The 13,060-nt window shown below is 56.6% G+C and overlaps 1 protein-coding gene across 1 annotated transcript; it reads left to right on the forward strand.

The window, feature by feature from the left end:
• The first annotated feature begins 1,238 nt into the window (after positions 1-1,238).
• EZH1 (enhancer of zeste 1 polycomb repressive complex 2 subunit) lies at positions 1,239-12,958 on the forward strand. Its single transcript, XM_040087320.2, has 20 exons — positions 1,239-1,298; positions 1,815-1,935; positions 2,282-2,410; positions 2,705-2,824; positions 3,325-3,445; positions 4,134-4,307; positions 5,164-5,266; positions 5,543-5,706; positions 6,477-6,568; positions 7,132-7,306; positions 7,735-7,931; positions 8,340-8,431; positions 8,996-9,036; positions 9,476-9,601; positions 10,117-10,295; positions 10,787-10,882; positions 11,196-11,277; positions 11,392-11,472; positions 11,603-11,687; positions 11,797-12,958. Exons 1-20 carry the CDS (start codon positions 1,288-1,290, stop codon positions 11,855-11,857), a joined length of 2,250 nt encoding a protein of 749 aa, XP_039943254.1. The 5' UTR covers positions 1,239-1,287; the 3' UTR covers positions 11,858-12,958.
• The last annotated feature ends 102 nt before the right edge of the window (positions 12,959-13,060 follow it).

The following is a 13,060-nucleotide window of genomic DNA, read 5'->3' on the forward strand; positions in this document are numbered from 1 at the left end:
CCTCCGAAAGAAGGCCAGGAGGGGCCAGGTGAGCTGTCCCCCAGCACAGCTGCACTGGGACAGAGGAGAGAAATAGGCCCAGCGTCTGTGGGGACTCGCTGTTTGCCAGACTCTGTGCCCAACGCTCTGGGACCTCCGTGCAGCACCCGCAGCTACCTCTGCCGCACCCGCGGGAGCAGAGACAGGAGCAGCAGCGGAGCAGCCGTAGCCCGGGGAGCATCCTCATCCTCCCGACAGCAAGATCCCTGCGCCCGGCCTGGGTCTCCCCCGGGCATCTATCCCGGACCTCGGCCCGTCCCAGCGCTGTCCGCCCGCTCCCGAGCCAATGCCCGGGAAGGTCGGGGGACGCCGGGCCCCCGCCACACCTGACCCAGCGGAGCTCCCAGATGCGGGCGGGACGCGGGGCTGCGGGCGCGGGCCGGCCCTGCTCGTCCCCCCGCAGTCACCCTGCCGGAGCAGCAAGGAAAGGGTGCCCCGGGACAGCCGACACTCCGCACCGCGGGCGGGGGATGGACGGGGCCCCGCCGAGGAAGGAGCCAGCTCCGTGCGCTCCCCAGCGCCGGGGCCCCCGGGGCAGGAAAGCCGCCGCCAGCAGCCGCCAGCAGCAGCTTCCTGCCCGGCGCCGCCACAGGGAGGCCCGGCAGCGGGGCCGGAGGGACCTGGGACCACCGCGACGGCTCGTCGGGGAGCGTGGCCGTGCGGGGCGAGGCTGTACCGGGGCCCGGAGGGCGGTGGAACCGGGCGGGAACGGCGCTGTCCCATCAAGCGCTTGCCGGGGGCCTGGAGGGCCCGGGCACACCGAGAATGGGCGGGTACAGCACCGAGCCGCCACCCTTAACCCATTCCCCGCAGCCGACAGGGCTGTCCTCCAGGCTAGAAGGGTTCGGCTCCGCCGGGGCACGGCAAAACGTGCGGCCCGACCCCACCGGCACCGGCGGCGGCGACGGGGGCGGGACCCGGGGGCGTGAGGGGCGGGGCCTATGGCGGGGCGGGGCCGGGGTGTGAGGGGCGGGGCGCAGACTGAGGCGGGGCGAGGTGGGGACCGGGCCGTGAGGCGGACGGGAGGCGGACCGGAGGCGGACCGGAGGCGAGGCCCGGGCGGGTCCCGGGACTTGAGGAGGGCTGGGGGCGGGTGCTGGGGTGGGGACCGGGCCGTGAGGCGGACCGGAGGAGGACCGGAGGCGGACCGGAGGCGGGGCCGGGGCGGGTCCCGGGGCCTGGGGCGGGGGCCGGGGCGGGCCGGCGCGCGCGCAGTGTCGCGGGGGCGCGCGGCCTCCCCCTGTCGCGATGGCCGAGCAGTGAGTGCGGGCGGGGCCGGGGGGTCCCGGGGGGCAGCGGGTCCCCGTGGTACCGGCCGGGCCCCGGGAGCAGGGAGCTGCGGGGCTCGGACCCGCTCCTGCGGTCCGGCGGCGCCGCCGGCCTCGGCTCGCTCCGGTTCTTGTTGCGGCGCGGGGAACGCTCGGGCCCGGCCGGAGCGGCAGGGAGGGCGGCTGGAGCGGACCCGCGGCGTGTTCCAGAGGAGGGGGGGCACCCCAGCAAGCCCCGGGAACACCGGCTGCCCCGGGGGCTCGGGGGACAGGAGTGCGCGGTTCTGATCAGCACCGCCCCTCGCTGCTGTCCCGGGCCTGTCCGTGCGCTTCGGCTGTGGGTGTTCCGCACTCAAGAGCGCTGCAGAGCGACGGCGTTATTTCGCTTGGTTTAAGTCTATGATGCGTAGAGTGTTTTTCCCATGCACAGGGATGTTTTACTAATATCACTTGTTTTGGGGTTGAACTCACCGGTTTTTAATATTTATTCTTTCTGTACTGTTACAGAAAAATGGAAATGACCACTCCTCCGACATCCAAGTGTATCATGTACTGGAAGAGGAAAGTCAAGTCCGAGTACATGCGTCTGCGGCAGCTCAAGAGGTTCCAGGCAAACATGGGAGCAAAGGTACAGCCACAGCAAGGGCTGGGCTGAGATGCCCCAGATAGGCTTCATTTCAGCTCAGGGTGTCTGAATGGTACCAGAGGGTGTCAGCAGGGTAAATCGATAAGCTGTGCTTGACTTGCAAGCTGGATCAATGGGGAGAGATGCCAGTTGTCCTCATGCTCTGTCTTGAGCTGTGTGGGCAGCAGCTGTCGCACACACGAGGCCGTTGAACAAGCACTGGTGTAGCTGCAGCAAGAGAGCTCATTTCCAGTTACTTTTACAGGATCTCCCTGCTGAACCCTTTCAGTGCTGTGGGAGCTCTCAATGGGTTTTCCTAAATTTTGAGAGCCCCTTTGTCTCCTTTCAGGCTCTCTTTGTGGCCAACTTTGCGAAGGTTCATGAAAAGACTCAAATCCTTAATGAAGACTGGAAGAAGCTTCGAGTGCAGCCAGTGCAGCTGATGAAGCCCGTCAGCGGGCACCCGTTCCTGAAACAGGTGTGCAGAGGAAAAGGGGCAGCAGCAGCAACTGGGGACTGAAACCAGAACTCTGCAGGGAGCTGTGGGGATGTGGAAGAGTTTTTGTCTGTGTTGTCCTAGGTCAGTGTCAGGCCATGCCTCACACTTCTGGAATGCAGTAATGGACAAAAAGTACCCCCAAGGCTTTTTCCTGTGCTGGAGTCCACAGGATGGATGTGGGGCTTCTGTGTTTGTCCTGAATTCGGTTTTCCTCAGGCTGTGGCAGCCTCCCAGGGTGGTTCCTCACTGACCTTCTCTGTACTTGTATTCCAGTGCACTGTTGAGAGCATTTTCCCAGGATTTTCCAGCCAGACACTGTACATGAGGACCCTGAACACAGTGGCACTGGTGCCCATTATGTATTCCTGGTCTCCTCTTCAGCAGAATTTCATGGTGCGTGGGAAGTGCGGGGTCTCAGTGAGGTCAATGTTGGGTTGTTACACGCTTGGGAAGTGGTTCTTCATCCCACTTGTTTCAGGCAATATCTGCTTAAGAGATGATGGAAAGTGTTGCTTTAGTTTCTTGTTTTGTAGAATCCCATAAGCCAGCCTTGTGTCCATGCTACCTCACCCAGGTAGTCTCCTTTACACATGACTTCTTGACAGAGTCACCATTGCTTCACAGGATTCAAGGAGTAAATACATTTTTTGGGGGGCATTTTGTTTGTGTGTGTTTTTTCCTAAGATTTTTATTTCCCTTTACATGAAGAGTTTTATTTCTTAGGCAGGTCCTTTCGTTTGTGACTGAGTTAGAATGGGATAGCACTGATGTGTCAGTGATGAGACATCTGAATCTTTGCTGTGCACCGTGTTGTTGGCAGGCCTGAGGGTCCAGAGAAGCCCATTGGGGTCAGCAAACACTGCTTTTCTGAGTTGTGCCTGATCTCTCTTCAGGTGGAGGATGAAACGGTTCTGTGCAATATCCCTTACATGGGCGATGAGGTGAAAGAAGAAGATGAAACTTTCATTGAAGAACTTATTAATAACTATGATGGGAAAGTTCATGGAGAAGAAGGTAACCTGGGAACAACCAACTCTGTCCATTCCAGGCCAGGTTGGATGGGGCTTAGAGCAACCTGGTCTAGTGGCCTGTCCATGAAAAGGGTGGAACAAGATGAGCTTTAAGATCTCTTCCAACCCAAACCTTCCTGTGGTTCTATGATTCAGTCTCTTTGAAATAACATATCCAAGTAGTTCAGATGTCGAAAGGTGGCAGCAGCAGCCAGCTTTTCCGTGGGAGCTCTCAGAGCAGGGAAACAGGATGGTGCCTGCCATTCTCCTTTGCAAGGGCACATTCCTGCCTTTGGATACCTCACTCCATTTTAATGCCTGGAGTGCTCTAGAGCCAGTGCTTCTGTGTACAGGGATTCACAGGCATCCTCTGGGATGCTGAAAATGTGCTAGAGGGGGAGTAGCTCAGCAATCCTGTTCTGCTTGTTGCCTTAGACAAGAGTTTAATCAATGAAAAGCGCTGCCTGCCCCATCATAAAATTGTCCAGCAGGGAGGAAGACAGGGAAAACTGGTGTGGCCTGTCCCCAGATTGCTGAAAATGATTTACCACTACTGACTCTAGTGCTAAAATCCCACCTACCCCAAAAATACTGAGAGAAGGGCTCTGGTGGGTAGCAGAGCACATTGGCTTGTGGTTTGCCATGGTGAGAAGTGAGAAAGAGGGTGGCTCTCCCACTTCTGTGTGTTTCAGAAATGATCTCAGGGTCAGTCCTCATCAGTGATGCTGTGTTCCTGGAGCTAGTGAATGCTCTGAATCAGTACTCGGACGAGGAAGAGGAAGGACACAATGATTCTGAGGTGAAACAGGAGGATGGAAAAGAGGAGCTGCCAGTGACAAGGAAAAGAAAGCGAATTGCAGTGGAAGGTGGGTTTAGCCCCCAGATTATGTTGGTCACGTTTCTGTCCTGCCCCGCCTGAGCACTGGGCACTGCTCCGATGCCAGCACTGGGTTGTTAATGTGTCGCCAAGAGCAGTTCCAGTTTGACAAGTTCTGTAGCAAAAGGGAAATGGTTTGTTCTCACTGTCCGCTGTGGATAGGAGAAGAAATCATCATCTTCAAGTGTGGTGAGGAGTAATTTAGATGAGTAATCTGGAAACCCACTTCCTGGTGAGATTAGCAGAGCTGGGTGTTATCTGAGAGGCTGTGGGATGTTTTCAAGTGCTGGTCTGGCAAGCACCTGTCAGGGAGGTGTGGGTGGATCTATGGGAGGCAGGGAGATGGACGTTTTCAAATCCCTTCCAGACCTGCTTTCCATGTATTAGTGTTCCTCTTCCCTCTCCTGTGCCGCCTAGAGCTCTTGTTGCCCAGAGGAAGCTCTGGTTTGTGGGATTTTCATGTGTCCTCGATGACCTTCTGAATGCTGATGGGTAATTTTGTCTTTGTCCTTGATCTGTAGTGATGTGGGCGGCAGAAACACCAGCATCTTTGTGGATGTAGAAAAGCATTGCCTGCAAGTTCTGCCGTGGCAGAAATAAGTAGTAATAGTGCTTAAGAAAAGTTGGTACTTCCAGCAGTACATCGTGCTGCACTGAAAGTGGCCTAGCACTGCTTCTGGAAATACCTCAGCCTGGTTGCAGGACTCAAGGTTTATCTGTTGTGCATGGGATTACATTTCCGTCTTAAGATACAATCCTGAGCCTCTCTGGAATTGCTCTGTGCAAGAAGGAAGGACCCATCCTCATCAGCTTGGCTGCAGAATTGTGTCTCCACTTCTTTGCAGGTAACAAGAAGTGTTCCAAGAAGAGGTTTCCCAATGACATGATATTCACTGCTATTTCTTCCATGTTTCCTGAGTATGGCTTCCCAGAGGATATGAAAGAAAGGTAGAAAATCCCTGCACTGTTCCCTTTCTTAACAAGAGTTGAAATCTTCATTTCAGAGACCAGCACTGTGGGCTGGCTGGGCCACAAAGCTCAGTGCCTGCAGGCTCTGTGGGCAGAGTGTGTTTTGAGTGGTACAAACTGCAGTTTGGCCTTGAGGTACCTGGGCCAGAGCCCGATAGGCCCAGATGGTGATGCAGGCATGAGAAGCTGTCACAAATGGGGGAAGCTGTCACAAATGGGGAAAGCACATCCCTGTGTGTTTGTGTTTGTCACCAGGTACCGGGAGCTCACGGAGGTGTCAGACCCCAACGTGCTGCCGCCACAGTGCACTCCCAACATCGACGGGCCGTGCGCCAAGTCGGTGCAGCGGGAGCAGTCCCTGCACTCCTTCCACACCCTCTTCTGCCGCCGCTGCTTCAAATACGACTGCTTTCTGCATCGTAAGTGCCGTCTCAGCCGGACGCTTCCCTAGAGCCCTTTCTCCTCAGTTTTCCTCTGCACACCTTGCTTAGTCTGTGCTGGAGTCTCTGGAGGGTGGTGCCTCATGAGTTTGCAGTGGGGCCTTAGGAGCTGACAGGTGCCCAGAAGCCTTTTGTACAGACGGCTCGGCTCTTTGCTCCCACGGATGGCAGACCGACGAGCGTGGCCGTCCCCTCACCGCGCTCAGCACGCCGCGTCCGAGCTCCCGGCAGTTTGTGCGGTAGTCCTGCCGCCACCAGACTTGGCTCTTGCTTTGCAGAAGCTCGTCAGTGAAAGGCATGAATGTTTCACTGCCAAAGTCTGAACATGCCCCTGTGTTTTGTTGCCTCCCTGGAACTTACAGCTTCGTCTTAGTCATGTTCCTGCGGTTGGTCCTGCCAAAGCCTTTTGGATACTGATTAGCTGCTGGACCTGCTGTTCTCCAGGTCTAAGGGCTTCTTTGGGAAGTCACAGGACTTTTTCCAGTGAATTATTTATTAAAAGATATAATATTAATATGATGTGGTCTTTTTGTTTCAGTGTGAAAGCAGATCCTTTTCCTCTGGCCTCTCCTTCCCAAGCTGCATAGTCCCCGTTGTGGGTTGGAGCAGGGTTACCCTGTGGGTCTGGTGCCCCAGGCCCTGCTGCCAGGGGAACCCACAGGCACTCAGGCTCCTGCTTCCTGTCCCTTGCAGAGTGGGGGGAGACTCTTGGAGAATTATAATAGTAAAGATAACTGTTACTTTTTCAGCTTTTCATGCTACTCCTAATGTGTACAAACGAAAGAATAGAGAGACCAAGATTGAGCCAGATCCTTGCGGCGCAGACTGTTTCCTCTGGCTGGTATGTTTCTGTGTCACTGCTTTAGACCGTGAGAGAAGTGCCCTGACCAGCTCTGCTCTGCAGAGCTCTGGATCTTTTTCACAACTTGGATGATTTTTTCAGAATTAGTTCTGGTCCTTGTTGGATCCAGAGGAGCATGAATGCAAATGCAGACCTTACCAGATGCATATTATAGCAGATCTCCGACAAAGCCTAATTCCAGAGCTAGCAGATGGGAAATTGTGTGACTGGTGATTTCTCTGGACTCTGTGCAGTGTTTGAGAAATGAAGCTCATGTTAAAAAGGGGCAGAGTGAGAAGCCAGGAGGATCCAGAGGAGTGGGCTGGGGGTTCAGGGCCAGGGAGGCTCTGCTGACCAGGCAGCAGTGCCAAAGAGAACAAAGTGGGAACCTGCAAGACAAGCAGCTGGCAGGGTTTGGCACTTGCTGAAGGGACCACACGTGGCCAGCCACTTCCACCTGCTCTTGGTGGTGCCAGGACAGGGCTTGTCCCAGGGCCTGTGGAAAAGCCTTCCTGCATTCCCTTGTCATCTGCCACCTGTCTTGTCTTCTGCTCTGCTTGCAGGAAGGAGCCAAGGAGTTTGCTGCGCTGCACAACCCCCGATCCAAGTGCTCAGGCCGTCGCCGCCGGCGGCACCACGTGGTGAGCGCATCCTGCTCCAACACCCCGGCTGTCACTGAGACCAGGGAGGGCGACAGCGACCGGGACACGGGCAACGAGTGGGCCTCTAGCTCCTCGGGTATGGTGCCAGTCCTGAGACAACCCGCTCCTCTCTGGGTGGGCAGTGAGGGCAAGCAGCTCCTCGCAGCTGGAGTTCTCCCAGGCTCCCCTCTGCTCCCTGCACAGCTGGAGAATTTGGAGTTAGCAGTCAGTGTTCCCAACAAACCTGAGGGGCACCAGCCCTGCCCTTGCTGCTGTGGGATTCACTGTCATGTCCTAGGAAGGAGGAATGTTGCTAGGCAAAGCAAGAGCTTTGCTGGGACATGCAAAACCCAGAGCAAGCCCTTAGGTCCTGAGCACTGTCCCTGGCCAAAAGCAGAAGTGTGTGGCTGGGAGTACAGTGCAGGGTTGCAGGGCATTATGGGGGGACCACTGCCCCCCAAAACCATGATGGCCAAGTGCTTTCTTCCAGGACGTATTTGGCTTAACATCTGCCTTTCCTGCCAGAGGCCAACTCCCGCTGCCAAACCCCCACTAAGCAGAAGCTGAGCCCGGCCTCCTCCCAGCTGTTTGCGGTGGAGACGCCGCAGGAGCCCGTGGAGTGGACAGGAGCCGAGGAGTCACTCTTCCGTGTCTTCCATGGCACCTACTTCAACAACTTCTGCTCAATCGCCAGGCTGCTGGGGACAAAGACCTGCAAGCAGGTGGGTGCCCAGAGCAGTCAGTGCAGCAGCAAGGGAGGGGCCAGGGCCGGAGCCACTGCCTCTTGGTTCTATTTCTCTGCCACAAACTTCCCCGAGGAAGGTGCCACATCAATGCCTTTGGAGTTGAGAGTGTTACTCTGCAGCAGTGCAGCTCTTGGCAGAGTGAGCCCTGTGTGCTGGTGTTGTGGGTTTCCTCCCACATGCAGTGTCACAGCCAGGTGTGTGAGCGCTCGATTTCCAGGCAGGAGGAGGCAGTGTGCCATAGGCAGGAAAATGGGGCAGAGCTGCTGCTCTCTGGGCCCAGGCCTGGAAGCCTTGCTGTGCTTACTCACACTCTGCTTATGCTTTTGATAAAACAACTTGAGTGCACTGAACTTGTTTCTTCTTTTTGCTTGTGTTCTTCGGTAGGTCTTTCAGTTTGCAGTGAAGGAATCGCTTATAACGAAACTGCCAACAAATGAGTTAATGAATCCATCCCAGAAGAAGAAAAGGAAGCATAGGCAAGTGTTGGACAAGCTTGTTTTGTTCTTAAAATGCAACCAGATCCGCTGCTTTTTGTGCCAACGCATTCCTGGTAATCCCCATCTGGCTCCCATCTGTGCGCACGTCCTGCTGTCACATGGGGCTGCTGGTGCTGCTGCTGGGCGCTGGCCCTGGCCCAGCTCCACGGCTGCTGCTCTGCCTGGGGGCTCAGTGGCCCTGCAGCCCCAGGCTCAGCTCGAGGATAGGGCAGCACTGGCTGCTGGTTCCTGGTGCCAGCTGAGGTGCCTGACTTCCCCAGCTGAGCCTCAGCTCCCTGACTCGTAACCCAACCCTTTGTGTAACCCACTTTGTGTGTTGATCCCAGCGTGTCCAGTACTATTCTGGCTCCGGTGTTTGGCTTAAAAAGCTTCTGCTGCAGCTGCATCGCTCTCATCTCTCTCCACTTTATGGTGGCTGCTGATCATTAATGCATGAATCTGCCAGGCCCGGCTCTGCTGTGCTGGCTGCTGGTGCCCAGCGGTGCTGGCCGGCTCTCCCTCATGGCTAACACATCCCCTCAACCTTCTCTGCTCCTTTTCCAGGCTGTGGGCTGCACACTGCAGGAAGATCCAGCTGAAGAAAGGTAGCGTTGGCTGTGGCTGTGTCATGGGAGGTTTGTGAGGGTTGAGTTCTCAGCTCCGACTGCCGCAGCGGGATGGCCGTGTCCTGCTCACCTGCCCGGCAGGTCCAGCAGCGTGGAGGGGAGTGACTGCCCCTAGCCAGGCTCCTTGGGGTGCCAGAGGCATTGGGGCCATCCTGGTACCTGCTAAGGCTGCATGTGCAGGGTTTGCAGCAGCCAGGAGCGGCTGAGGGCCGGTGTGCAGCCCTGCTGTGGACTGGGCTGTGGTCAGTGGGCACAGCCGTGTGTGTGCCTGTGGGAGCTGGGTGCTGCCAGGCTCCCTGCCCTGTGCAGGCAGATGAGCAGCTTGCACCTCCTCGGCTCCGGCGCCCTGCACTTGCTGCTTTGAAAAGGTTCCTGCAACATGCAGCTTCCAATCTTGGCATTTCTCTTCTTGTTCTAGATAATTCACCGACCCAGGTGTACAACTACCAGCCCTGTGACCACCCCGAGCATCCCTGTGACAGCTCCTGCCCTTGCATCATGACTCAGAATTTCTGCGAGAAGTTCTGCCAGTGCAACCCTGACTGTAAGAAGAGGTCAAGGACTATTGGGCAGGAAAGCAGCCAGCTCTCTTGGCACAGAGCACAGGGAGGGTGCAGAGCTGGGGCTTGCTGGGGCCTACTTTTATTCCCGCACTTGCTGGTCTGTCCATCTACAGCAGTTCTGTTAGCAGCCTGTTAAAGTCCAAAAGGAAATGGTTCTGTGCTGCCATGCAGCTGTTGGCAGCTGTGAGCCACTCCTGTTAATGCTCATCCCTGAGTCTGTATCCTGTGGGTGTTGCTGCTGGTCCCTGTGAGCAGGATGTGCCTCCAGCAGTTAGGGTGGGTATTGGGTCACTGCTCTGCCATGTTTGTTTTTCCTATCTGGGCTTCCATTCCCAGCTCTGCAAGGGAGAAAACAGCCAGACTTTATTCTGTCCCTGCTCAAGGCCTGCCAGGGCAAGATCTGGCTGGGGAGGAGCAGTTGGAGCAGAGACCCTGCATGGCTCCTCTGTTCTCTGCCCAACCTCACAGTGCAAACCCATGGTCTGTGTTGCTACAGGTCAGAACCGCTTCCCAGGCTGCCGCTGTAAGACCCAGTGCAACACCAAGCAGTGCCCCTGCTACCTGGCTGTGCGGGAGTGTGACCCAGACCTCTGCCTCACCTGCGGCGCCTCAGAGCACTGGGACTGCAAGGTGGTCTCCTGCAAGAACTGCAGCATCCAGCGAGGCCTCAAAAAGGTACTGACAGCAGTGTGGCAGGGGCAGAGCTGACACACAGCTGCTGCTGCTGCTGTGTTTGGGGGGGAACAACTTCCCCTGCAGCCGCCAGAGTGCCAGAGTCTGGAAAAGAAGCTGCTCTGTCTGGTCCTCTGCAGCACTTACTCTGGAGTAGGGATTGTGGATGTGAAAATCAGGAGATGGGAGTTACATGAGGAATGGTGAGAGCAGTGGAGTGTATAAAGTGACTCTAGAGGAAGATTTACTCTTGAATTCTGCTGGTCAGAACAAGGAAACATTAAAAAGAAAAAGGGAAATTCAGAGAAAGTTGCAAATTAGTGTGTGTCAGGTCCTGTGCAGCTCTGTGTAATGGTGTAAGTCTATAGGGAGCTGCGTGTCACCATATCAAGGAGATGCTGAGTAGACACTGGCTCCCCTCTATCCCCATGATCTGTGTGCTGTGAGGTGCTGTACCTGCCAACTCTCCCCATTTCCTTTCATTTTGGTTCCAGCATTTGTTGCTGGCCCCATCGGACGTGGCCGGCTGGGGGACTTTCATCAAGGAGGCTGTGCAGAAGAACGAGTTCATCTCCGAGTACTGCGGGGAGGTCAGTGCTGCTGCCTGTGCTGGGGCTGCTGGCCAGGCACACGGGGGCTGCCTGTGGTGGGAGAGTTTCCCTTGGCTGTGGGGTCAGCTGCAGGTCTGGAGATGGAGCCTTGTGTTGTCTGGGGACGCATCTCAGTACCTCTGCCCTCCACTGTGGATGAGCATGTCGTGTGTGTGTGTGCCGCTGCCTGAGAGCCCTGGCAAGCTCCTGCCCATGAGGTGGGAGGGAGAGCGGGAGGGTGTTTCCAGGAGGAGGGCGAGCACCTGGCTCAGCCTTCAGCTGCTGAGTCTCTCAAGGTGATCTCCCTCTACAGCTCATTTCACAGGATGAGGCTGACAGGCGAGGAAAGGTCTACGACAAGTACATGTCCAGCTTCCTCTTCAACCTCAACAATGGTAACTTCCTGAGGTGGAGAGGCCAGGGCTGCTGGCCAGGTGGGCAGGCTCAGCCCACCTCTTGCCTGGGTGACAGGCCTGGCCTTACACCATGGTTTCCTTTTTTTTTAATAGATTTTGTTGTTGACGCTACTCGCAAAGGAAATAAAATCCGCTTTGCCAACCACTCAGTGAACCCCAATTGCTATGCGAAAGGTGAGGTCCCCCTGCCCAGCTGGGCCAGGCAGGACATGGTGCTGCAGGAGCTCTGGTCCAAGCTGGGACTGCACCTCTCTGGTGTTGCATCTCTGGTGTTGCATCTCTGGTGTTGCATCTCTGGTTGCAGTTGTGATGGTGAACGGAGATCACCGGATTGGTATCTTTGCCAAGAGAGCCATCCAGGCAGGAGAGGAGCTCTTCTTTGACTACAGGTACCTCAGCCAGCAGGAACCTTGGTCTGCAGGGTTGACCCCATCCTCTGTGCAGGTTTGTGGGAGCCATGGGAGGTCATTGCTGCAGCCACGACTTCCTGTCCCGTAGGTACAGCCAGGCAGATGCCCTGAAGTACGTCGGCATAGAGAGGGAGACGGACATCATCTAAGCTCTGGGGTGGTTCTGGCACACCTTGCTGCTGCACCTTGTAAGCAATGCCATGTTTGCTTCACGCTGACATGACTGCTGCTGTTCCTGCTGCTGTGTGTGTCACAAGTGCTACTTTCTGTCCAGACACCAGAGGGACTCGGGGCAGGAGTGTAAGCAGCCCCTGGGCCATGGCTGTCCCAGGGTGGTGTCCCCTCTGCCCCAGCTGGCTGGGAAATGGGGACTGCCCGGCTGTGGCTGGAGTGGCACCAAAGGATGCCTGGGGATGGGAGAGCAGCACTATGCAACATGATATTTTGAGTGAGGGTGCCACTGAGCTGGGTAGAGGACGATGTTCCAGTCACTGCCTGTTGTGACCCAAGCAGGCTTCTCAGAAACCTTCCTCGGGCTTTGGCACTCCATGCAAAAAGGAAAGAAAAATGCACTTTAAACTAATCCTCAGCTGGTGGTTGGGCCCTGTATTTTGGGGTGGAGGGACCGCAGGTATCCCAGGTGTCCTGCATCCATCAGTACCTTTGCTGGGATGTTCCTCTAGGCTTGGGACCGGGCAGGCTGGATGGGGCCTGGGGTGACCTGAAGGTTGGGGCTGGCCCTTGCGAGCCACATACGCCAGCAGCTTCCTGCCTGGCCTGGTGCTGGGTGCTGGGCTGTGCTCCCAATGTTCAGGGCTGGGTTCCCAGGATGACATGGGCAGCCTGGCTGAGCTCTGACCTGGCTCCAGGGCCCCAGCCCGCTCCCAGCTGTTTAGGCCAGGAACCTCCCTGGCCCAGCCCTCACCATGCTTCCCCAGTGCCCTGCCATGGCAGGCCAGGCTGGCTGTCCTTCCCATTGTCCGTGATGGCCCCCTGGAGCTTGGAGGTGTTTAGGTCTGTCTGGAGCAGTGCTTGTATCCCAGCACCTGCCTGAGCCTTGCTCCCTGCCACCTCCATCCACCCAGCTCCTGCCAACCCTGCTCTTGCCTAAGCGTCTTCTGCCACTTCGGCCATATCTGCACTATGCCAGGCTTGTGTCTGTGGTTTGTTGACCGTGAATAATGGTAATAATAATGCACTTTAAATAACATGGCTTGTAGCCTTTGTCATAATAAAGTGGTAGCAAAGACCCTCCCCTGTTTGCTGGCCTCTGTTACCCTGTCCCCTGCCTGTCCCCTGCCTGCTGGGCTCCCAGAGTCCAGGGGGAATCACAAGTGACCCGGTGCTACCAG

Source organism: Hirundo rustica, chromosome 27 (genome assembly GCF_015227805.2).
Source record: "Hirundo rustica isolate bHirRus1 chromosome 27, bHirRus1.pri.v3, whole genome shotgun sequence".
Classification (NCBI taxonomy): Eukaryota; Metazoa; Chordata; class Aves; order Passeriformes; family Hirundinidae; genus Hirundo; species Hirundo rustica.